Consider the following 23,436-nt stretch of genomic DNA (forward strand, 5'->3'; position numbering starts at 1 on the left):
TTGGTGTGTAGGAATTGCAGTGGCCTGCACAAAGCTGTGACATGAACCCCACTGAACACCAATGGGATGAATTGGAATGACAGTTATGAGACAGGCCTTCTTATGAGACAGGCCTTCAACATCAGTGCCTCACCTCAAAAAAAACTTTTTTTTTTTTTTTTGACTGGATGGGCACAATTTTCCATAGACACACTCTGAAATCTTGTGGAAAGCCTTCTCAGAATGGTATTTTGCACTGCATATTGGTTTTGGACTGGGTAGTCCAGTAACAAAGGAAATGCACAGACAAAAGTTCCTTATGTCTTAAGTATAAATAGTTCTTTTTTTTTTCTGAAGCATTGAACTGTTACAACCATTCATTTTTTAAAAATTTAAATATTTAAAAAATATTCTAAGATGTAATAAAATCAAATGCATTCTTTAGTCATTTCCATATATAGAGTTTGAATATAAATATTACAATTTCTTTTTATTTGTTTATTTCTATTTATTTTTAAAGAGTAATGAATTCATAAATAAACGACCACACAAACATTAAATTGTGCCTGCCACTTATAATTGTGTAAACCTTAATGGATAACGTGGATAATTTAAAAGATCACTTGCTTGTGCTCTCAAGGACTGTATTAGCACAACTTGGGGAACACACTAGAACATTTTAAAATATATTATTATTAATTATAAACTCAGTGCAAATATATACAAAAAATAAAGTAATTACAAAGTAAAGACAAGTTTCTCATTATTTTATTATTATTATTATTTTAGAAATTGTCTGCTAACATTGAAAGAAATTTGCTATACACTTACATTTATCAATATTCAGATAATAATAGGTAGTAATAGTGCTTTATTCGAAACAAACTCAGCAAAATAGATCAATAAAGCTACCTGTTTCCATACAAAAGGACAATTAAAACAAACGTCCATTTTCATTTTAATATACAAAACGAGCAGTTAAAATTAGTTTTCATCTTCTGAAGCAGAATGAAATAATTAGTTGTCTGTTATCTGTCAATTAAAGCTATAGCTTACTTACTGGAATATTTAAACGGAGGACGTCGTCCCTCCTCATTGGTTTCACTGGTGTAGGCTACTGTAGAAATTTAGACGTACTGCTAGTTTTGGGCACTATACGACCATTATATAGTATGCCATTTGGAACATATGCTGGCTGGCTCTCTCTGTGTGTGTGTGTGTGTGTGTGTGTGTGTGTGTGTGTGTGTGTGTGTGTGTGTGTGTGTGTGTGTACGCGGGGAGTGGGTCTGGGGATTGGCTGGTATTGGTAACACATGAGCAGATATAATATCGGCTTGCTTGATTTTTAAAATGTTTCAAGCCGAGTTACATATGACGAACTCGATATAACTGCACCCTATTTGTTGAACAACTAAACTTTAAAACCTGTCTTTCGTGTTTTGCGGTTAGGGCTCAACTGAGAGAGAAATAGAGAGATCGAGCGAGCGAGCGAGCTTTCAAATTACAAGTGGATGCGGAAAGGCGCTCAGGGTTCACATGATCAATTTTTGGAAGAACAAAAAACAAATTAAGGCTTAGAAGGAGATAATTTATGACAGGTAAGTGATCACACGATGGTTTAACTTTTGTCACAAGGCAACGATAAATGAGCACATTACTGTAAGTTACATTTTTCAGGTATTTCTTCATACTCATGACTTCCTCATACGTCTTGCTCTGATGTATCTGATAATATAGTCTATATTCGTTGCCAGTCACTGATAAACTCAGCGTGATAAATGTCCTCAGAAGTTAGTAACTCTACGCAATTTTGCCATGTTTACACTGTTTATTTGTTTAAATGACCTGGTCACTTTTTTTGTTTGTTTAATTTAACTTTTTAAGGCTAGATATCTATTTATACATACAAAGTACACTGAATTCAAATGTGTTTACATAAATACTTACAGTAAGCTGACGCTTTTATCCAAAGCAACTTACAATTATGACTGAGCACAACTTGAGCAATTGAGGGTTAAGGGCCTTGCTGAGGGGCCTAACAGTGGCACCTTGGTAGCAGTGGGGCTTGAACCAGCAACCTTCCAATTACAAGTCAACCACTGAGCTACCACTGCCCACATTTAAAATAGCATTTACAAGTGCATAAACAGTTTAAATGTATATATAATTTCATCCAGATCCATGCCCTTTGATCAGGTCACTCATAAATGGCCAAAGGCTGATACAGCATACACAGGGACTCCAGTAAAGTCAGTGGACTGAATTCAGAGTACTATAGTGGTGCATGAAGTTAATTTGACTGAATTTGACAAATGACTGTATAATAGCCTGTTAGGGATAGATGACCACTCACAGATTAATGGCAATTTATATACTTATTTGTCTTGCCACTGTTCCTGTCCTTTCTCATTATAAATCTATTTTGATCAGGTTATTATGTCAACAAAGAATGAAGGGCTGGCCCATTGTAAATTCATCCTGGTGTTTGCCATCATTATGGACATCTTTGGGATCACTACCGTGCTGATGGGAGTCTTTGCCCCATTAGAGGTCAAAGGTCATGACTTTGGTGATTTGCTGGTATATACAGGTACAGTTCTGGTCATGCTGTCTATGGCTGGCTGGGTCATGTGGTACAGCGGCAATATCGAAGGCTTGACCTCAATAAAAGACCTTGAAGCCAGACGTACTCCCTTGGATCGTCTGGCTTGCTCACTCAGTCAGCGGATACGAAGGAGCCGTCGCAGTCATCACAGTCGTCCCCCAGTCGCGGACCTCAACTGACTGGAATAGAGTACATATAGCTATCAAGGCCCAAAGTTCAGCTTCTGAAGCATTAGCTTATCCCTAAATATAGCATGATGAAAGTAACAGGAGGAGTACAGTTGCAGAGGGTTTTAATACATGATTTTGAGACAATTTGATATAGTCAAAAGGCACAGAATTATAAGATGATTTTCTCTAAATCTTACCATGACTGTGCATGGTGAAGTCTAATATAACAAATTAAAGACTGTGCTATCAAAGCTATTATTTCAATGACCCCACACTCAAAACAAGCACACAAAGGGGAATCTCTGATGTAATGGTACATATTTATTTCTTTGAATAATATTGTTGTTTCTACAACTTATCTGTAAAATCACTTTAAAGGCAAGTGTATATGGAGACCATTTGCTAAACTATGTTGTACATTACCAGATCTAAAATGCACAGTATATAAAAGATCTCTGTCAAAGGAGTAATAAGTCTTTTTTTTTTTTTTTTGGCCAGTGATTCTTCACATTATGTAACAACCATTGTACCGACATCTAATGGCCTGTTAACATCAGAGATTCTGTACCAACTTAAATTTAAAAATGGCCACTTCCATGTGGGGAATCCATTCGATGACTTTCATAAGTATTACTTTATGGTGGAAAAAAACCTTTAAATGTTAAAATTTTATGTGGGTGGTATGCATTTTCTTATTATAGCAAGTATAATTTATGTTATAAAAGTGTCATTTTGAGGTTTTATTGTCATTTTAATTGGAACATTTCATATTTTTAATAAAAAATATTGTACTTACAAAAGTAATTTTGAACTTTTCTTTCATAATACAGTTCAAAGTTGTGTCTTTACAAGGCCATTTCCATAACATTTTGAGTACTGAATAATTAACATATGAGATTAGCCTATAGAAAACAACCAAAACCAACACTTACTGCAGTCATTTATACACTTTCACTTATTCAAATACTGCAAAATTAAAGTCAAATAACAAAAATACACAGTAAATTAGACATGAAACCATAGAGGACATCACTTGGATCACTTTAGATCACTCCTCTACAGTCAAAATCAAAAATAGATCAGATAATCTCATATTAGACATTACTAAATTTAGTGTATCAACATGAAACTGTTTGTATGTTAAACCTAGCTGGCAATGCAGGTTAACCAAACTGAACTCATTTTCATTTGCATAGTTTTTGCATAGCTGTGCTGAGCTAACATTAGCAGCTTCACTGTGGAGAGCAACTATCAACATCTCTACATTCTCCATGTTAATATTTACTTGCATTATCAACTTGAAATAAATCCACCCTGAATTTGTTAAAAAAAGTCCCATTTTAAAAGGCAACACAACATGTATGCAATCTTACCTTTCAAGAGAAGTACATCTAAGAACAAAAGTACAAATCTAAAAAGACGCCATGATAATGGTGTCAATAAATATAGCTCTCAATCATTTAGTCTGGTGGAAATCAGAATTTAAAGGGGAAAAAAACCCCCAAAAACATCAGCACAGAAACAAACAAATAAATGCAGACAGAAATTTGGAAGGCGTAAAACAGGATGACTTAAATCGCAGAGGATTTTCCACCAGTGAGGCTCAGCAAAACACAGAAAATAAACAAAACTACACTGCAACTTTCATCAGCACACAATAAAACACAAAATGTTGACATGCATTGATCAACCTGTAAGTACACGCAGCACTCCGAAACACACACACACACAGATAGCCTCTAGGCAATAGGTAATACAAATGTATTAGTCACTCACATTTGATTTTTTTTTTTTTTAAAGAACCCTTCCTTAGTTAAAGGTATTTTTTAGAGAAGGTGCCATATCTTGGTGCAGAAAAAGGCAGGTGTCCAGACAGGACAGATAAAACGAGTTTGGTTGGATAGTAAAAGCTGTGAATGACACCATATTCAAAGCGAGAGGCTAGGAACTGATGAAGTTGGACTCTGCCAGATGAACATGTGACTGCGTTCTGATCTCTGTGGGGCAGCCTCACTAGCTCCATCACTGGCATCATCTCCTGTGGAAGTGGAAATATATGACAACAGTCCTTTTTTAAAAATACACAATTGATCACATTGGAAACAATTTATCACATTGGAAAAAAAAAGTGATTGGTTAAGGTTAGCAATCAGTTATGCTCAAGACATTACTGGCTATGGTTAGGTACAGGCACAAGTAAAGGAAAATGTATAAAAGTAGCCCTTGCTGTACATAGACTGTGCTGATTTGGGGTTAGGTTATCTCACCTATGCGGAAATTAATGTAACCCTCTCCACCACTGAGAATGAGATGAAAGGCAGGAACAGAGTCATCTGCAGTAGGAGAGGAACTACGACAGTCTGAAAAAAGTCAAAAATATATTAAGATGAGGAAGAGGAGATCATGTTATGCTGTTGACACAAATGCTAGATGACATGCTGGTTCATAAATGTATATTTACAATGTATTTATCTCACAAACCTTACAGGTATGTGTTATATTTGATCATGCCCCCTGCCCAAAAACAATGTGTGCTGACCTGGAGCAGAGATGATAAATTTAACTGCTTGTCGGTGGCCATGGAAACACAGCTGAGCTGAACCTAGAGAGCAGTATGGAATAGACGACTCTGAACCTGCCAGAAAAACAAAAAACAAAAAACAAAAAAACAAAAAAACAACAACAATTCAGAAGAGAGACAATTGAGAATTTCTTACATATTCAAACAAATTCCCTGAGCACTCACAAAACAAAAGAAAAATACAAATAGGCTTAGAGATACAAGCTTGAAGTCACTTATGGAAAGATGTAGAAGAAGAGAACACCCCGGAATAACAGAAGTATGGCAGAGACTTAAAACTTACTGAGTGACAGTGGGACAGAGAAAATGGCACCACTTCCTGTGCCCACCCACAGCCGCCCACTCGCTACACACATGGCAGAGATCTGAAGAGGAGAAAGGGACAGGAAAGCAGGGCCTGTGGGGGACATATTTATGTCTGTCATTTGTTGCCGAGACAGTGTCAGTTCAATCAGTGTGAAAAACAATGTTGCATTGAAGAATTCATACCAAGGGTATGATCATGGTATTCATACCAAGAGTATACCAAGGGTATGAATACCAAGGCCTAATTTCAGCCATCAAGGGTCAGAGTCCATCAGAATTTGGTGATTGGGTGACTCTGGTCCTTTAGCACTGGATTTGAGCACCCCTGATTTATATAATATAATGAACAAGATTAGTGGCCATCCCTGCAATATAAAGCATACAAAACATTTACAGCTCACCTAAAGTTTTAGTAATCATGGAAGACACATCAACCTCCTGTAGTGGCCGTCCAGTTGTCCAATCAAAAAGCCTAAGGCTAGGATCTAGACGACAGGAAGCCCAAACTCCACTTCCTGCTGCACAGAGGAAGCGCACCTGCTGTTCACTTCGAAGTGACACTGTGAATGATTTCTATAGAATCAGAAAGTGAGAAAGATTAAAATAAGAAAGCAGAAATAGTAACAAGAGAAATCAGGTTAAAGTGTACAATAAAATCCATTTCCATTAAAGTCTTTTAGTAAATACATACCTCTACTTTCCAATCCTTGACATCAATCATGTAAACTTTGTTCCAATATGCCACCCAGAGACGGTCTTTCTTCACCAAGCAACAGCGAATGGGCTGCAAAGGGGATGTGCCCAATGAAAAGACTTCATGTGACTGAAGATCCCATCCACCTATTAGTGATCATTGTCAAACCCATGTTGTACAGTATTTAGGATTGTAAACAAACAGGAATGAAAGAGTTCAAAAAAGAAAATTTACAGAGAAACACACACAAATCGAAAAATTGATTCAAACATACCTGAATTGTGCTTGAAAAATGCAAGGGTCCCATTGCTTAATCCAGCTATCACTTGACCAGGTGAGAACCTATTAGAAAATTTACATTAGAAGCAACATGATCTTTGCATAAAATCTGGAAACAGGAAACAAAAACTTACGTGAGAGAATGCACCCCTTCATGGAGGCTGACAGACTGCAAGCAACACCGCCTAGAGGCTGAGGCTGAATGAACAAACACTCTGTGGATAAGGAGAGAAGACAGCAAAAATGTTTTCATCAGAGGTCTCATACATTAAATGAAAGAATATTCATTTGAACAACACAATTTTAAAAATGAAGGGAACCACAAACTTCCATACCCCCCATCCTCTGTTCCAATCCACACAGTCCCAGAAGTTGCATCTGAAATAAGAGATGAGTACGGAGTAAGGGGTGTAAAAGATGTGTAGGAAGAAAACAGCAGCTGCCAGTTTAGTATATACAGACTAAAAAGATGTTCTTGGACTAAATTTCTTTTTTGTTGCCACAATCACAATCATTAGAGTTACTTACATTAAGGGAGGAATCCCCAACCCCCCAAATTTAACATCAAAACAAGTAAGTTAATTTAAAAGTGATACTGGTAGCATGCTAAAAATTTCAAAGTGTTTTCTCCCATCAATTAGAGCTATTTTTAGGCTTGCTTTTTTTGTCTGAACTAACCAGTGGGAGGCACAGCACAAATGCACAGAGCTGGACAGGTGGGTGGGAGGCTGAACTGATCCAGGATGGTATTGGATCGCGCCGGGTCAATCACTGTGACATCACTACTGGAGGCAGGTCGACTGATGGCCCAGACTGAACACTGGGATTGAGAAAGGTATGTAATGTGCATGAGAAAGTCATGACATGTAGAAAATGGTGGTGAGTAAATGCATGGTTTTAAGGTGTGCTTTAGTAAAAAGTGAACGTGGACAAGGAAGCATTGTTATCAAATTTCTTGGCGCTAAAGTGCTGAATTATGTATACAAGGAAAATTTGATTGGGCCTACTTGAAGCTTAGTTCATGTAGAAGGTGGTGTTTAATTATATGTTTCCATGTTTTTCTGTAATTATCCGATACACAATTAGCTGATCCAAAGTCAGTATATAAGGGTCGAGACATGAACATACACTCTGCTCTCCAGACACCTTCGGGGGAACTGCTACAGCACATGTCAGCTATAGAAAAGAAAACAAGAGGACATTTAGTAAACACTCTTCTAGGATACACCTGGTCTATTATATATTGACTATCCATTCAATAACTGAAAGAGGCAAGTAATGAGTGATCAATATATTTTGCCCAAATCTGTGAATAATATTTGGCTGCACCCTAAATTCCTCTATCAAAATTGATAGGTTGCTCAACCATGCCCCCATGTCCCATCAGAACTCTTTATTGACAAAGGCAAGAATTTTGGGAAGTTTATTAGGCAATAGGATATTGGAGGTATTTCAGTCTCACTTTGGGGCTCATCATAGCACAGAAACAGCACTTAATGACCAGAGTGAATAAAGAAGAGGGTAGCATATCAATATTGGTTCTTTATCGATGTTAACACCAATTATTGACACACAAAAACCTACTTTATTGGTTACAATTAACTGCGTTAGCTTCCATTTTATATTGTTCCAGTCCTAGCTGAGTACACATGTTTATTATATAGTCTATTAGGACTTTTATCTTCCTGTTTGATTGTCTAGAGAACGTTTCATCCTGGATGTGTAATCACACAGCTATGCATTCTGAAAAAAAAAAAAAAAAAAAAAAGTCAGATGTCTCCAGTTTGAAAGTTTATTCTCTACAATTTTGACCTACTGTTTTCCAATATGTAGCACAAATTGGGCCATCATGTCAGACTTTTTCACAAATCAAACAATAACCTGATTAATTTAATCGATCTTAGGACTAATGACCAAAATTATTTACATTTTTCTCATTGGCTAGGATGTGTGCAAGAAACTCATATGATGTTCTTATGATGTTCAGAGGCTCACAGCAAGTGGTTAATTAGAAATGTTTGTTTATAGTGAACATTCATTTGAACGAAACCATTTCTTCTGTGCTCGTCACCTGGACAGTGCCTTTGTAACACCATTCAACAGTCTGCCATCATGTTGACATCTCATCTCCCCTGATAATGGGTTTCCATTATTTTAATAATTTTGATGAAACCCATTTCTTTGCAGAAATCACCCAAATTGTCAGGAAAGTAGTCCAGGTGAGAAAAATAAAAACGCACCTTGAAACTCAGCCTGCAAATGTAGCAGTCATCAACATGATGTTTGGGCTCACACCACACCATGGGAATTCCAAAGTGAAGAGATTCTATCAGGTCTTTACTCCAGTTTCTAAAACCTTCCACACGTGTTGCACACTGTATGCGGTGCCCATGACTTGATGCCAAAGCATACATGGAAGCTTTCTTCACAATCTCTTTGCCTTTGTTTTTGTAGAGTATAGCTTCCACAGATGTAGCAAAACGAATCAAGTGAATTAACACAGATTAACGCAGATGAACTGCCTTTCTTCATTATAGATGGAGTCATGCTATTTATCTAATAGCTCTAGAATACATTAAGGGATACAATTTAAAATTGCAGTCACTGTTTGTGTAAAAATTTCACTGAAACATAAAATTAAAACATTCCTCAGTGGGAATATTACCAAAAACTTCTATGCAATGGGGGATTTCATGAAATAACCAGTAAACAATCAAAAGGTCAAAATTCTGTAAAAAAAATTAAATAAAATAACAAACAAACTTTTGATGCATCAGAAATCATGCATCAATTAAGTGAATCAAGTGAATTTCTTTACTATAGTCCTAATCTTTGGAAATCCCTTCCTAGTGACCTGAGGAATTTTGATAATCTTGGTACATTTAAGAAAAAAAGGTGAAGATTTGTTTTGCTTTTAATTAGTCTGTAATTAATTATTTATGTTTCTTTTGCTCTTTATTTTCTCCTCTTAATTTTATATTTATCTTATTTTATTCCATTTTATTTGTTTCTGTATCATCTGCATCATGATTTTTAAAGTTTATTTTAAAAAGTGCTCTATAAATAAACCTTCTCATTATTTTATTACCCATCCTTCTCCTAGAAATAGGTGCCAGTCTGCTCTGGATCAAGGGTGAAAACACTCCAGTCCTGCAGATCTATCATGCTGCCTGAATAATTAAAATTCAGCATAAAGCCCAGATTAGCTGGGTAAGGAGTGTTGATTAGATTTGAACCTAAATTCTGCAGACTGACAGACCTTCAATAGCACAGTTGGGGATCCCCTGCTCCAAGCTCTTTATGAAAAGCAAGGGAACCTTCTATTTATTCTAAGCAGAAAGCACCTTGTGTTGGGTCTTGGGCTTATTTGTAAAGGTAAAAAGCAATAGGACACAGGATTGGAATGATGGTAGTGGATTATGTTATATTCTTATTGTTCTGATATGATCAACACATTCACATTTTCATTGTTCAACCTGGCTGCACAAATCTTTCATTCAATTAATCAATTATTTTGTAGCTATTTAGCACATTAGCCATCCAGATAGTTTTCCTGACAACCAACTTTAGAGTAACAAAACAGTGAGTCTGACCTTAGCAGAAGCATCTCTTTGGTCAAGCAGTCTCAACTGTGTGAGGACAGGCACGTTTTTAGGCTCCTGAGGTGGGTCATTGTTCTGATCAGAGACACACAGACACACACCAAGTCATTTAGACACGAAAACAAAATGTTAGTGATGTGCAGTATGTGGACGTTCAAGGAAAGCATGAATGTCCAGGTGTGCTGGTGTACCTGCAGGTTTGTGTGTGAAAGGGGCATGCTCCAGCCATGCACCTGCCGCTTTCCCAGAGCTCCCCATACATGAGAGCGGATCTCCCTGTACAGCTCCCTCTTCCTTAGCCTGGGAGATGGGGAATCCCTGGGAGGAAAGAAGGAGGAGGAACACACTTCACTAAATTTAGAATTAAATCCACAGTTCTGCAGCAACTGGTTGAAGAACTGAGTTTTTTTTTTTTAATCTGAGCAGTTAGTAAAGCTCCCAAACCAATGCTCCCATAGACATATGAAACAGAGAGAAAGCCTTCTTACTTTGTCTGTGATTGGTCGACAGAGAGGTGATGTGGAGATCCCATTTGTGAGTGGGAAGGCTGCACCGATGGCAGAGTAAGATCCAGAGTTGCACCTGGGGCCAGCTGGTACTTACTCAAACCAAGAAAGCGGTTAAACCTGCGAAAGATAAGCAATCCAGTATGATATTGACAACACACTTCACAAGCTAGCTGATGGGCTGCTGACAATTTAAAGTGGAGCAAAAATGTCTCAAACCTCTTCCATACACTTTTTCTGTTGCCTGGGATGCTTTCATCATTAGTGACTCTACAGAAGAAGATGAATAAGTCATTATAAAATGAGGGGGTATTAAAAGCTTTGCTCTGTCTCTGTGTGTGTGTGTGTGTGTGTGTGTGTGTGTGTGTGTGTGTGTGTGTGTCTAAGTAAACAGACCGAAGAGTCTGACAGCGGCGCACAGTTTCCTGTAGTTCAATCAGCCGCTCTTTATACTGGTTCTTCTCCATGACCACCCGCGCCATCTCTGAACGGGAGAAGCGCCGGCATGAGGTAGGCAGAGAAGCCTGAAAAGGGCAAGAGAAAAGGGGGAAATGAAAACTCTGTATTGTACTTTGCATGTGCAAGACATATTTGAGGAAAGATAAGGAAAATAAGGAATATGCATGCAATTCTTGACCAGCTCCTGACACCTGTACCTGTACCAGGTGATTAAGGGCAGCAGAGCATGATCACCATGCTAATGTACTGGCAATTAAACTGCTTTTAGAACTTGTAGTGACTTCTAATTGAAGTCACTTGCTTTTACAGTTAAACTTATATGGCATATGGAAATATAGGAACTTAAAAGTTTTGGCTGCACTGATTTCTAAAGGATGTCTACTCAACAGTTTAGTGCAGGGAAGTACATGCCAATATGCCACTACATACACTCTTTGGCTGTAGGGATGGCCTGGGTTTAAGAAACAGGTATTAAGAACATGAAAAAAATGCACCCAGTATGCGCAAACAAAAATGCACACTTATAAACCAAGATGAACGTACGCTTACATCAGGGTCCTCGGCCTGAGCTAACTGCAGCTCTTCATGCAGCCTGTCAAGAGAAGAAAGAAATACTTGAATGAATACACTTAGAAAGAGGAAGTAAACTGTGCACCATGGCTGCTTCTGCCACTGCTCTTAAACTGAGCTTATCAGCAGCATTTCCTTGATAGACTGGTCTCAGTCACATTTCAGGAAAAACAATACTGTCTCCCCAGACAGTTAAGAAAGATCCACAAACATCAGCACACACAAGCATATTTGTGACAACTGGAAATCTGACTCAGTCAGTATATACATCATTGCGTATATCCCCCAAATAAATGGTCACATTCTGTCTTCTTTTCTGTATTAATAAAAAAGAAACAAAATATGGCAATTCAGCTTTGTTACTGTGGTTGTATGCATGCTGAACAAAGGTAATCTTTCAGAATGGGACAGGACCCTTATTTGCAAATCATCACACAGAGGAAAGATTGGGACTAGATCCTGCAAAACCAAATCTGCCAATATAGAAAGCAAAACAGGGTTTCCATTACCGTTTGGTATCCTCTTCCATCTCCTTAGATTTGGCCTCCAGGCGAATGATGGTTTCTCGACAGGAAGTGAGCTCCAGGTTCAGAGCAGACCTTTCATTAGTCAGTTCCTCTACACGCCAAATAAGAGCTTTACGAGCAGCATCCACCAACTCACTGAGAGAGAAAGAGAGAAGTACACTGAGCTAAATTAATAATGAACATTCTGTTATTTTCAGAAAAGCTGAAAGGATTATAGTTAGAACCAGAGGTGTTTAATTAAAGGGCAACACCAACTAATGTACAAAATAATGTAACAAAAATATAGATGATTTTGTATTCTTTTATTGATTATGACTGTAGACAAGAGAAATATTTATTTGACAGGAAATTCTGAAGAGAAGCCTCTGGATTGTTTTAGGTTAAAGTAACATGGTGTGATGTCAGCAAGACCAAGAGGCATGGTTTAAACCCAGTGAACCTGCTAAATGACCTACCTTGCCTAGGAGGGCTAGCTTGTCCTTATGAAGATATAGAATTCTACTACAGGAATTTCTATAGGTTTCCTATAAGATTTTTCTAATAAATATGGGCAATTAGCTTAGTAAATTAAAGATTATTCTATAATAATGCACATGTAGAAACTATAGCTATAGTATAGTATAGTATACAAAGTATTATTAATGTAGGCATTTAAGAAAATTTAAAGCTGTCTCAAAATGCATACTGCAAATGGTGTTTTTTTTTTTTAACTGATGTTGTACTACAACAACGGCCAGCTATGGATACTGTTATCAAATGCTAACAATTCTGATATGGGCCTCTAATTCTTATACTGCAAATGAAATAGGAACAACTGAAATAAGAAGCAACAGAAAACAATGGAAGTAGATCTTACTGGGTGTGTTTCAGTTCCTCATTCTGTGAAAGAATCTCCTCAAACTGGTCTGTGCTGCCTGTACAGGAACCACAGACAGGGGAGTTTATAAAACCACACCCAGGTATGATGGACATTGGCCCCATGTTCAATATGGTTCAAGATGTTGAACCTTCAGTTATGAACTAAGCTAGCTAACACCCAAAACCCATTCGATTAGGTGAAAATGGTGAAACAAGCTCATACCCCTAACATACCCACCTCTTACGCAGACTCCTTGGTCCACACTCTCTATGTATTCCTGGCTTAATTCTGAAAGCTCAGAGAACACAGAATCTGTGTTTCTCATCTCCCACTCCAAACGGTTATTACTTTCTTCCTCTTCCTCCTCCTCCCTCTCTTTTTCCTCAGGTTTTTTATTCTCTTCCTCCTTACTTCCCTCTTTCACCTGGGTCTGTCTCATCTCCTCATGACTGCAGTTCAGTTCTCTGCCATCTGTTCGAACAGGGGTGCTGAAAAGAAAGGGAGACCTTGACCACTGCATATGTATTTGCTTTTGTGTGTTCTTGTGAAATCCAAAGGTCAGCTCCACTGGTGGTTCAACTAAACTAACCCATTACAATACAGGTAATGAAACCCTAGCTTTAAGGTGGCTAAACATCAACCACCTTCATGTTATAACATGCATACATTTATGGCATTTAGCTGACGCTTTTTATCCAAAGCAACGTACAATTATGACTGAGTACAACTTGAGCAATTGAGGGTTAAGGGCCTTGCTCAGGGGTCCAACAGTGGCAACTTGACAGTGGTGGGGCTTGAACCAGCAACCTTCCAATTACAAGTCCAGTACCTTATCCACTAAGCTACCACTGTCAGGTTCAGCATTTTGATGGACTAGTCACTGTGGTTCGAGATTGTAAGCCTCAGTGAAAATCTGTCATGCAATGACTATTTTTGTAAACTGACAAAATGCTAATTACGCAGCAAAACCATTATTATGAGCACCTCCAACCACTACATTTCTTCCTTTCTCAATGAAATAATTATCTTAATATATGTAAGGAGAGGGAGAAGTTGTTTATAGTGTTCAATAAAAATCTGCATGAAAAAAAAACAATGTTCAGTAAAGAAAGAAAGGAAAAAAACAAGACCACTGCACACTCCTGCACCTTGCTTCAACAAGGCATTGAAAGTGGGCCAACTCAGGGGTAGAGCTCATGAGAGTATTGATAAATGACAGATCACTGGGAGGTTCCGGTTTGATCACTTCACTGCAATTAGTAGCTGTTAAGTCTGATTGAGCAGGGTCAGGGGTGACATCAGGTGCTGGCTCATGCTACATCACAGGAGAGGAGAGAAAATGGAGCAGCAATGTGAAAAGCTTGTTTCACCTGTCAGACTTTTAAACATACAGTAAACCAAACAATACTTACAATTTTTAGGTAATGCATCAGTTTACCTGTTGGGAGACTGCATTGTCTAATTGCCCCTGAATAGATGCAGCCTCTGTGCATTTAGAGAGATTGCGACTCCTACAAAAAAATACATAAAAGGGACAATGAGCATTACAACAGGAAAAAAAAAAGTTGCTCAGTGCAAGACAGGATGCTACACAAAGCATCAACATACCAGTCTGATCAGATGTTTTACTCTCTCACAAAGGAGAGAACACTAAAGGTCTTACTTCCTGTTCTGATGGCAAGTCATGACACTGGCATGCAACAAAGAGTGAGACATTTATATGAAAAATGTGAGATGCAAAGAAAGACAGTGCCCTATCTACCTTAGACAGTGCTCACTACTATAAGAATGGTAGCACAGCGGTTCATCAGTAAATCTGAATAAAATTAGTACATCACACATAAATCAGGAAATTAACCTTAGAGGGAAGCCTTCCTTCTCTAGCTCCTTCTTTTTTTCCAGCATATCCCGGTAATTCAGCGCTAGCTGGATAAAGAAACGGAAAGAAAAAGAAAAGGTGAGATTGTGGGAGTGTGAGCGAGTGTGAATGAAAGTGAGTGAGAGTGAGTGAGTGAGATGCAGGAGCTGAGACATGCTCAGTAGTAAATGCCATCAGAGCAGCAACAGACTAACCTTATTATGTGCATGTTTCAGTGTGTTAAATTCTCTGGCCAAGCTTGCTCTATGCTCCTCTAAAGCCCCTACTATAGAAAACAAGTACATGAGATTCAGGTCAGCAAAAGACGAAGACCAGCACCAAAGAGCAAGCCAGGGGAGGAGACATGTTATGACTGCTCCTCTGCTCATTGTGCTAATAAGTAGTGATAAGCACTACTGGCCACACTATAATATGGGTAGCACTTGGTATGGTTAATACAAGAGTCTTGTTTGACATTTGCACTACACTTAGACATACACATGTCTTTTATGTCATTTCTTCTCACTTTTCGGTATACATCTCACTGTTCCATGGAAGTCAAACAAAGCAAGAATTTCATTCTACAGTGTTTTACCATGCATATGACAAAAATCTTGAAATTCTGAAAACTTCCTAAATGCATTTTGATACAGATTATTGATCACCTGAACTATAGAAAAGGTATCATTTGTTCTTTATATCTTGCAACATTAGGTAATTTAGAGTGAATTGGTCTAAAGTAGCACTGTTGCAGCTGAAAATGTAACAAAATCCTTCTACATGAACATTCACATCCAATTCTGGTTTAATTTTCCCAACTATAACCTCATTCAGTGCTTAGGAACCTGCCAGAAGTAAATCATGAAGTAGTACAGGAAAACCCTAAACTGTGCATTGCTGTGGCTTCCCACCACTGAACGCACACAGACCTGTCCTACCAATGAGTCCTTCACTTAAATATAAATATATATTACGCACAAACAAAAGCTAATGAAAGGAGCAAAGGGACAAAAGGCCAAGTCTCACATTGGTCAGCTTGCTCTCTGGCTTTCTTCTCCAGATCTCTCTCTCTCTTCTCCTTCTCTTTCTCTCTTGCACGCATCATCCTCCTCTCCTGCTCAAACTGGTCCTCTAACTCCAGATAGCGCTGCAGACATTAAAATGAGATTAAAATGGACATTAACAGTGCCTGTTGAAAAAGAAACATCTCAGTTAATAATCTAGCTATTATAATCTAGCTAACTATAATCTATTAATAATAATAATCTTATTTTAGGTGCCAAGGTTTTGCAGACAGACTTTAGCTTCAAATCTCAAAAAGGAGGCAAAAAATACATTTCTACAGATAACAGCATTTGTGAATGAGAAAATGTAGTTTAAAAAAAAACCAAAAAAAAAACCAAAAAAAAAACCCCACAAGGATTCATTTAAATTTTTATTCAAGAAAATGCTTGAATAATACTTAAACCCACTCAACTGTGATTCTATATTGACTGACAACACTAAAGACAATCACATAGCTGACAAACACTTAAATAAATAAATAAATAAATAAATCAGCTTGATGTTTTAAGTCCAGCACAAACTGGACTGAACTTACCTCCTGACTCTCTCTCCTCAGAGTACGCTCCCTCTCATACCTCTCCAACAGCTCTGTCCTCTCCTCCTTTTCTTTCTCCACTGCTGTCTCCTTCTCCCTCAGTTGGGACCGACAGCTGGCCAGCCCTTCCAGAACCCACACCAGGATGGGGAGCAGCGACTCAACCACATCTGACCCATGAGTGTCTACCACTGACTACAAAGGGATGGTATAAGGGAAATTGACATTAAAGGACCCTGTACCAAAGGGAATGAGACAGAGAAAGAGACAGGGAAGCATAGTGTAAGGGTAAAGAAAGAAACAGCCTTTACTGACTGGTCACAGTGACCTTATTTGATTTTTGTCTAATTTGAGTGTCTTATCTCCACAGGCAGCTGCTATGTCAGGAACAGCAGTTCACTACTGCTGGTGCTTTCTAAGGACACAAAGCCACAGTTCATTTCCTTTATGAAAAGTCAGCATTTTCTTTATAGGATTTGGCCTGCTACTGTATGAATTAAAGGAAAGTAGGAAAACATTCCTTTATTTTATGCATTTACAACTGCAGACAGTCTAGAGGCTTTTCCACATTGTTGCTCAGCCAGGCATATGCATGACAGGCATGTTTAGACAGGAAGTAGGACAAAGGTGTGCATTAAGATTGGTTACCTGGAGTTCTGTATACAGTTTTCCTGCCTCCTCGCTTACAATGTTTGGGTCCAGTTCCAGCTCTCCTGTTCCACCCAGAAAAGATTCACCACACTCCATTCCTGCTTTTTCAACTTCTTTTCAATCACTGATATCTGATTTCAATATCTGACTTAAAGCCTCCTGGTGTTTCACACTCCCTTTACTTCCACTCTCTAGATTGCATTTCCTGGACCCTCTCACCTCAAAAATATATGTTCTGTTATAAATTAAGTGTGTGAACACCTACTCAACTACCACAACTAGTTTATAAAAGTGTGCAAAACTTCTGTCTGCTTCTCCCTCATCCATTTCACACTTCAAATACACACTAAATATTTTATCAAAGAACTCCAACATAGTGACACTATATTAAGATAATCCTAGCTAATATCCGGTGGTGTTTTGGTGGCCATTCTGCAAAAGAGGAACAGAATAATTTCCATTGCATAAATACCAAGAGAGTGTGTGATTCTATAAATTAAGCATTTGTTTCTTGGACCCAGATTAGGCTCATACTTCTATACAAACCGACATTTAAAAAAAAAAAAAAAAAAAAAAAAAAAAAAAGACCTGCAAAGCGGTAGTACTACTAACCATAAAGACATAATTCCTTCTCTGATTCTAAGGAGCTTACGTTGCTTACTTTACGATTGGTTTTACTATACACTTGTGTCAGGTAAGCGTCAAACTAGTGCGTGAAAATGGTGGGTTTTAGAGAGCCCGTGCATAACTGTCAGCACAATAACATACCAAATGAAAGGAGCGGAAAAGTCAGAACAAATTAGGTTCTGCTCTGAGGCAAGACAAGGCCTAAATTAATAATACACTACCCAAAACAGAGGTGTATGACAAAAGACACCTGGAACACTGGGCTATTGCTCTCGCTTGTTTTCGTTCAGTCGATCCAGTAGTAAATACACCGAATAAAGCTGTTTTACAGACAAAATAACTGTCAGCTTACCTCTGTCTCTTACTATAAATTCGATTAAGTTCGAGACCCACTTGTTGATAGTTTCCAAGTTACTCTCTTGCGAAGTGATATCAATTACTCAAAAGCGGGTTAAAGAAGGGGCGTGGATACGAAAGAATAAGCGTGACCGTCATCAAGTTATAACCTATCAGAGCAACGGATAGTACACAAGACCCAATCAACGTGTAGAGGAGGTGGGAAAGGTCAGCCTTCCGTCTTGGGAAAGAAAAACTTTGTTGAAACTCGAATATTGACACGTGATGGGAAAAGGGTAACTGTCACATGACTAAGGACATGGAAACCAAAAGCCTTACATTCCAGACCTTCTATATTGGCCGATCAAAGGTCAGATGATTCTTGTTGATCGTGTTGTCAGCCCCTGGAACCGCTTTTGGATTTACACTCATTGCAGCGAGCGACCCACAGCTGTATCACACATTTAAACACCGAACGTTACAAGACGACGAGGAAAAACGTTCAGGCTACTTTTGCAGTCGGAAAAAAATGGTTGATTAGATCATGCTGTGACAGATATTAGACTTGTTAACTCCACAGAAGAATTATGTCAACCCCTAATAGATGATAGGATTACAATTTGCAGTTTAAACACGGTATCGTTATCAGTATAACCACAGTTTAAACATGTAGACTACAGTAAATTGTACAAATATACAAGAGCCACTCTTGATTTACCATCCTTGTATGGCTCTTCTATTGACATAATAAAAATAGTTGATATAGTAAACCTACACCTAGCTCTAACCCTCAGTTACCCAAAGTAAATAATTTGTCTCTGTTGGTTTTTAGTTTAGTTTCAAATATACGTACCAGTTTTTTTTCAAAGCAAACCAAACCAAACCGTAACACTTGTACCACAAGGTCAAAAATGTCGGATTTTCCTATTGTGGGGACATTTGGTCCATTTGGAGTTATACAAACATTCTTACACACATAATCAAACCCATAGATTTCATCAGATTGAGAATGAGCTGGTGAAAATACTTATGAGGTGAACTTCTGCCTTTTAAGGCTCCTGCTGGGCCACCAAATGTGGATGGATTCTATCTTGAATCTTGGTCCTCCCAGGTTTCCGTTCTACCAAGGAAGTTTTTCCTGGCTACTCTAGTCTCTGGCTTGCTCAGTGGGGACCTGGACCAATGCATTTTTATTGTTGCTTTGTGACAACTTGTGTTGTAAAATGCGCTATATAAATACATTTGGCTTGATTACATGACACACATGCAACCTCTTTTCATAATTTGAATGATGGATTTGATCATCCTTTGAACAAAGCTGCAATTATTTTTAGGCCGTAGGAGGATGTAGGGATATATTTAATGATATTATTATCACAGTATATCTTGTAATGTGTCAAAAAAATGTTTTGTGTGAGGAAGGAGTACTAGGCACACACATGGATTGTTGTCATGTTGTTTATTATGGCAGATCCAGTTGGAAGGCAAGGAGCATGCATTAATGGTGCTAGTGGGGCTTGGTATTGCCTTAGTCACTACAGAGTATTGATCAACTGTGTTGGCGAATTCTTGATGATGTATTTAAATTCCATATTGAGCTGGCGGCACAGAGTAGGCATTAAGTTATTGAGGAAGCCAGTATGGATTTGACGTTTTAGGAAGTGATTGGCTGTGCTGAGTCAGTACAGTGAGTAAATATATGAAGATTTAACACTGTTGGTGTAGTGTGTAAAGCGCATATAGAACTGGTGGCACTGAACACACATGAACAGTGTCAGTGGGGCTGGGTACAGCCTTAGTCACCAGGGATGCCAATGTCAGTTTACATTTAAAGATGTGTATGTGGTTGGTTTAAAAGTGAGTGTGCCTTCTGGAGGTGACCTGGGCTTTACACATGTTATCTTTGTATAATTACAGTTGATTACTTTGTACATTACATAATTTATTTATTCATGAAAGTAAATGTCTTCTTATATCAGATTTACAAATAGAATAAGAGCAAGATGTTTTCTCCTTTTCTACCATAATTTTATTTAATTTTTTAGGTATTATGAAAATATGATACTGTGTAGTCTGGATATACTAGGTTATACTGTGATCTGAGCATACTAATAAGGGTCTAAATTTAGGTTTTGTGGTTAATATGAAACATTTTAAAATAACATTGATTCATTTTTTAAAATTCTGTTTCCAAAGTCGAATAGAGATATGAGGTGTTGCATGCATGTGTCCATACTTGTCTCTATGTATGCATTTTTGTGTCATTGAAAGTGACTGTGTGATTTTCTGTATATTTGTGCTAATCATTCTGTACACAGCAGAAGGCAAAATGCAAATATGAGTATAGAGCATATTTTTTAAATGTTTCCTAAACACCTATCTATCCAAACATAGTGTACTAAACCATTTTTAATATATATCAACAGAATATAGAACAGACATCATAAATTGTTCGTAGTCGAGAAATCTTATGTGTATAATACAATCATGGACAAAGGTTTAGAGACTAGCACACATTTTGGTTTTCACAAAGTTTTCTGCTTCAGTTTTTATGGTGGCAATTTGCATTAACTCTAGATTGTGAAGAGTGATCAGATGAATTGTAATTAATTGCAAAGTCATTCCTTGCCATGAAAATGAACTTAATCACAATAAATACTGCATTCCAGCCAATGCATTTCAGCCCTGCCACAAAATGGCCTGCTAACATTGTTTCAGTGATTTTCCCGTTAGCTCAGGAGAAAGTTTTAATGAGGACAAAGCAGCTGATTTAATTCAACCATTTATCAAATCATTAAGAACTTCAAGGAGAGAGGTTCAATTGCAGTGAAGAAGGCTTCAGGGTGCCCAAAAAAGTCAAGCAAGCACCAGGACCATATCCTAAAGAGGATGCAGCTACGGGAATCAGGTCGCCACCAGTGCAGAGCTTGCTCAGGAATGGCAAAAATTAAACCATTCATGTTTGGGGTTGCTTCTCATCCAAGTGAGTGGTTTTGCTCAAAATTGTGCCTAAGAACACTTCCGTGAATAAGGAATGGTATCAAAACATCCTCCAAGAGCAACTTCTCCCAATGATCCAGGAGCAATTTGTTGATGAATAATGCCTTTTCCAGCATTATGGAGCACCATGTCACAAGGCAAAAGTGATAACCAAGTGGCTCGGTGAACAAAACATTGACATTTTGGGTCCAGGAAACTCCTCAGATCTCAATCCCATTGAGAACCTGTGGTCAGTCCTCAAAAAGAGGGTGGACAAACAAAAACACAGAAACTGATCAACTCCAAGCACTAATTAGGCAAGAATGGGCTGCCATCAGTCAAGATTTTGCCCAGAAGCTGATATCCAGCATGCCAAGGTGAATTGCAGAAGTCTTAAAAAAGAAGGGTCACTACTGTAAACATTAAGTCTTTGCTTAAACTGGATGTGTTTGTCAATAAAAAGTTAAAAAAAAAACCATATGACATGCTTAAAATTGTACTTCACTATGCAATATAAACATCTGACAAAAGGCAGTAAATTTTGTGAAAACCAAAATTTGTGTCAGTCTCAAAACTTTTGACCACAACAATAGTCATATGAAGTGGTGGTAAGACATTTATTAGCACAGCTTTAGTCATATCCTTGCCTAGTCCTGTTTGATATATTTGAGCTATACGATAATTCTACTCATGGTTGTATGATACTTTTCTAAAAAAAGAAAAGAATAAAATAATAAGAGAAAAAATAAAACCAAAAAAAAAATGTAATTTAAAAAAATTAAATAATGTGGTTCAGGAGCTTTCCAATGTGATGCTGAGCTGAGCTTTGCCAGACTCTGTAGGAATATGTCTGATATTTAGTTGATGTGATATGAGGAAAACAACCGAATATCAAACATATCATACAGCCCCTGGCTCATCAATGGCAAGCTCAGTACCTGAAGGAAAAGATTAATTAAATGGATTAATGACATTAAATGGATGCCATACACTTATGGGTTTAGTGCAATATAAAGAGATGAACAAGAGGCCAAAGAAGATAAAGGGTCAGAAATGGAGGAAGAGATGGAGGAGGTGGTAAATGAAGTATCACAGGAGTATCAGGAATGAGGATAATGTCTCACACAATAAAACAGTGGGACATCTGTTAATGCCCGTTACAAAGTGCAACCAGCTAGACCAATAATACAATAATCCAGTATTTAAATACAAACTTACCTTGCAGAGATGATGACTTGTGGGACACAATACATACTTATTTACACCCCTTTTCATTATTATGTCTATCAGCCTATGTATGCACTGCAGGTAAGAAAGTACTCTAACGCACTGAATGTATAAGGTAACATAAATACATGGACCCGAACATTATAGTTAGTGCATGTAGTGCATGGCATTAGCAAAGCGCTATATTTGAGTGTGTGGAAAGCATCAGTCAGACAAGCATATATATATATATACGTATGTCACTGGGAGAAGTTCTACACCCCACATGCAAGGGGATAATTAGAATTGTATTGATCACTGTGCCTGTGGCTCTTCCTCCTACATTAGGCTGATCAATAGATGTGATTTCACACTCATGCATCGAGAGGACAACAGCAGGGTCACTTACTCCAGTCATAAAATCCCCATATCATTATCCTAATAGTCAGAGCTGATCCACACATAACATAGGTGTCAGTCCACATAACATGGGGTCCGTCCACTGCTATTGCCACAATTTCTACTACTGATAAATTATTTTAAATGATCACTACTCTTATACAGTAGCTGCTGTCAGTAGTACTATACTAGTCAGAAACCTGAAGAGTGAAAAGATGTTTTCAATCTCAAATTCTGGCAGATTCACTACACTCACACAGTGTAAGAGTGTACACCTCTAGTCCTGGATGGTCAGAATCCAGCAGTTTGCTGATTTTGCTGCCGGTTGTTAATTAGGAAATGGCCAAAATGTGCTGGACTCCATCCTTTCTAGAAAAGAGTTGCACTCCCCTCTTGTAGGAAAAGATTATGTTGTAGAACTGGCAAGATTTTTAAATGCTTCCACAACTTTCCAATAGACTTCATGTGAAATTATGTGGTCTAGTTAATCTTTCCTGTAAAATGAAAGTATGTTTTTGGAGGGACATACAAAGTTTACATTTTAAATTCGGTAGCACAGCTTCAATACCTTTTATGAAAAGTTGTAATGTCAGTCAAATCTAAAACAAATCCCTGAAAAAAAATTCAGATCTGTGAAAACTGT

The 23,436-nt window shown here is 37.9% G+C and overlaps 1 protein-coding gene and 2 long non-coding RNA genes across 6 annotated transcripts; 1 reads left to right on the top strand and 2 right to left on the bottom strand.

Moving 5' to 3' along the window:
* The first annotated feature begins 1,287 nt into the window (after positions 1-1,287).
* Positions 1,288-4,229, top strand: LOC113575258. The gene is made up of 2 exons (XR_003410394.2): positions 1,288-1,577; positions 2,410-4,229. It is a non-coding gene; the product is annotated as an uncharacterized LOC113575258 (long non-coding RNA).
* si:dkey-17m8.1 (C-Jun-amino-terminal kinase-interacting protein 3) lies at positions 3,482-18,350 on the bottom strand. 4 transcript variants are annotated; one of them, XM_027006661.2, is made up of 28 exons: positions 18,226-18,350; positions 17,244-17,678; positions 16,596-16,790; positions 16,022-16,142; positions 15,211-15,278; positions 14,996-15,063; positions 14,576-14,648; positions 14,286-14,452; positions 13,375-13,625; positions 13,135-13,192; positions 12,261-12,413; positions 11,725-11,773; positions 11,119-11,246; positions 10,942-10,992; positions 10,705-10,842; positions 10,408-10,534; positions 10,208-10,291; positions 7,743-7,790; positions 7,293-7,434; positions 6,950-6,992; positions 6,749-6,829; positions 6,610-6,677; positions 6,333-6,481; positions 6,043-6,214; positions 5,619-5,732; positions 5,294-5,389; positions 5,022-5,114; positions 3,482-4,792 (listed from the first exon to the last, which is right to left on the bottom strand). In XM_027006661.2, the coding sequence occupies exons 2-28, from the start codon at positions 17,340-17,342 to the stop codon at positions 4,683-4,685; spliced, it is 2,946 nt and encodes a 981-aa protein (XP_026862462.2). In that variant the 5' UTR covers positions 17,343-17,678; positions 18,226-18,350; the 3' UTR covers positions 3,482-4,682. The 4 variants fall into 4 exon arrangements, with proteins under 4 accessions (XP_026862462.2, XP_026862463.2, XP_026862461.2 ...); XM_027006662.2 differs by having other exon boundaries at positions 11,731-11,773; positions 15,211-15,281; XM_027006660.2 differs by having other exon boundaries at positions 15,211-15,281.
* On the bottom strand, positions 8,023-9,559 carry LOC113575259. Its single transcript, XR_003410395.2, has 2 exons — positions 8,855-9,559; positions 8,023-8,357 (listed from the first exon to the last, which is right to left on the bottom strand). It is a non-coding gene; the product is annotated as an uncharacterized LOC113575259 (long non-coding RNA).
* Positions 18,351-23,436: the final 5,086 nt, after the last annotated feature.

This window comes from Electrophorus electricus, chromosome 10 (assembly GCF_013358815.1).
Source record: "Electrophorus electricus isolate fEleEle1 chromosome 10, fEleEle1.pri, whole genome shotgun sequence".
NCBI classification, from domain to species: Eukaryota; Metazoa; Chordata; class Actinopteri; order Gymnotiformes; family Gymnotidae; genus Electrophorus; species Electrophorus electricus.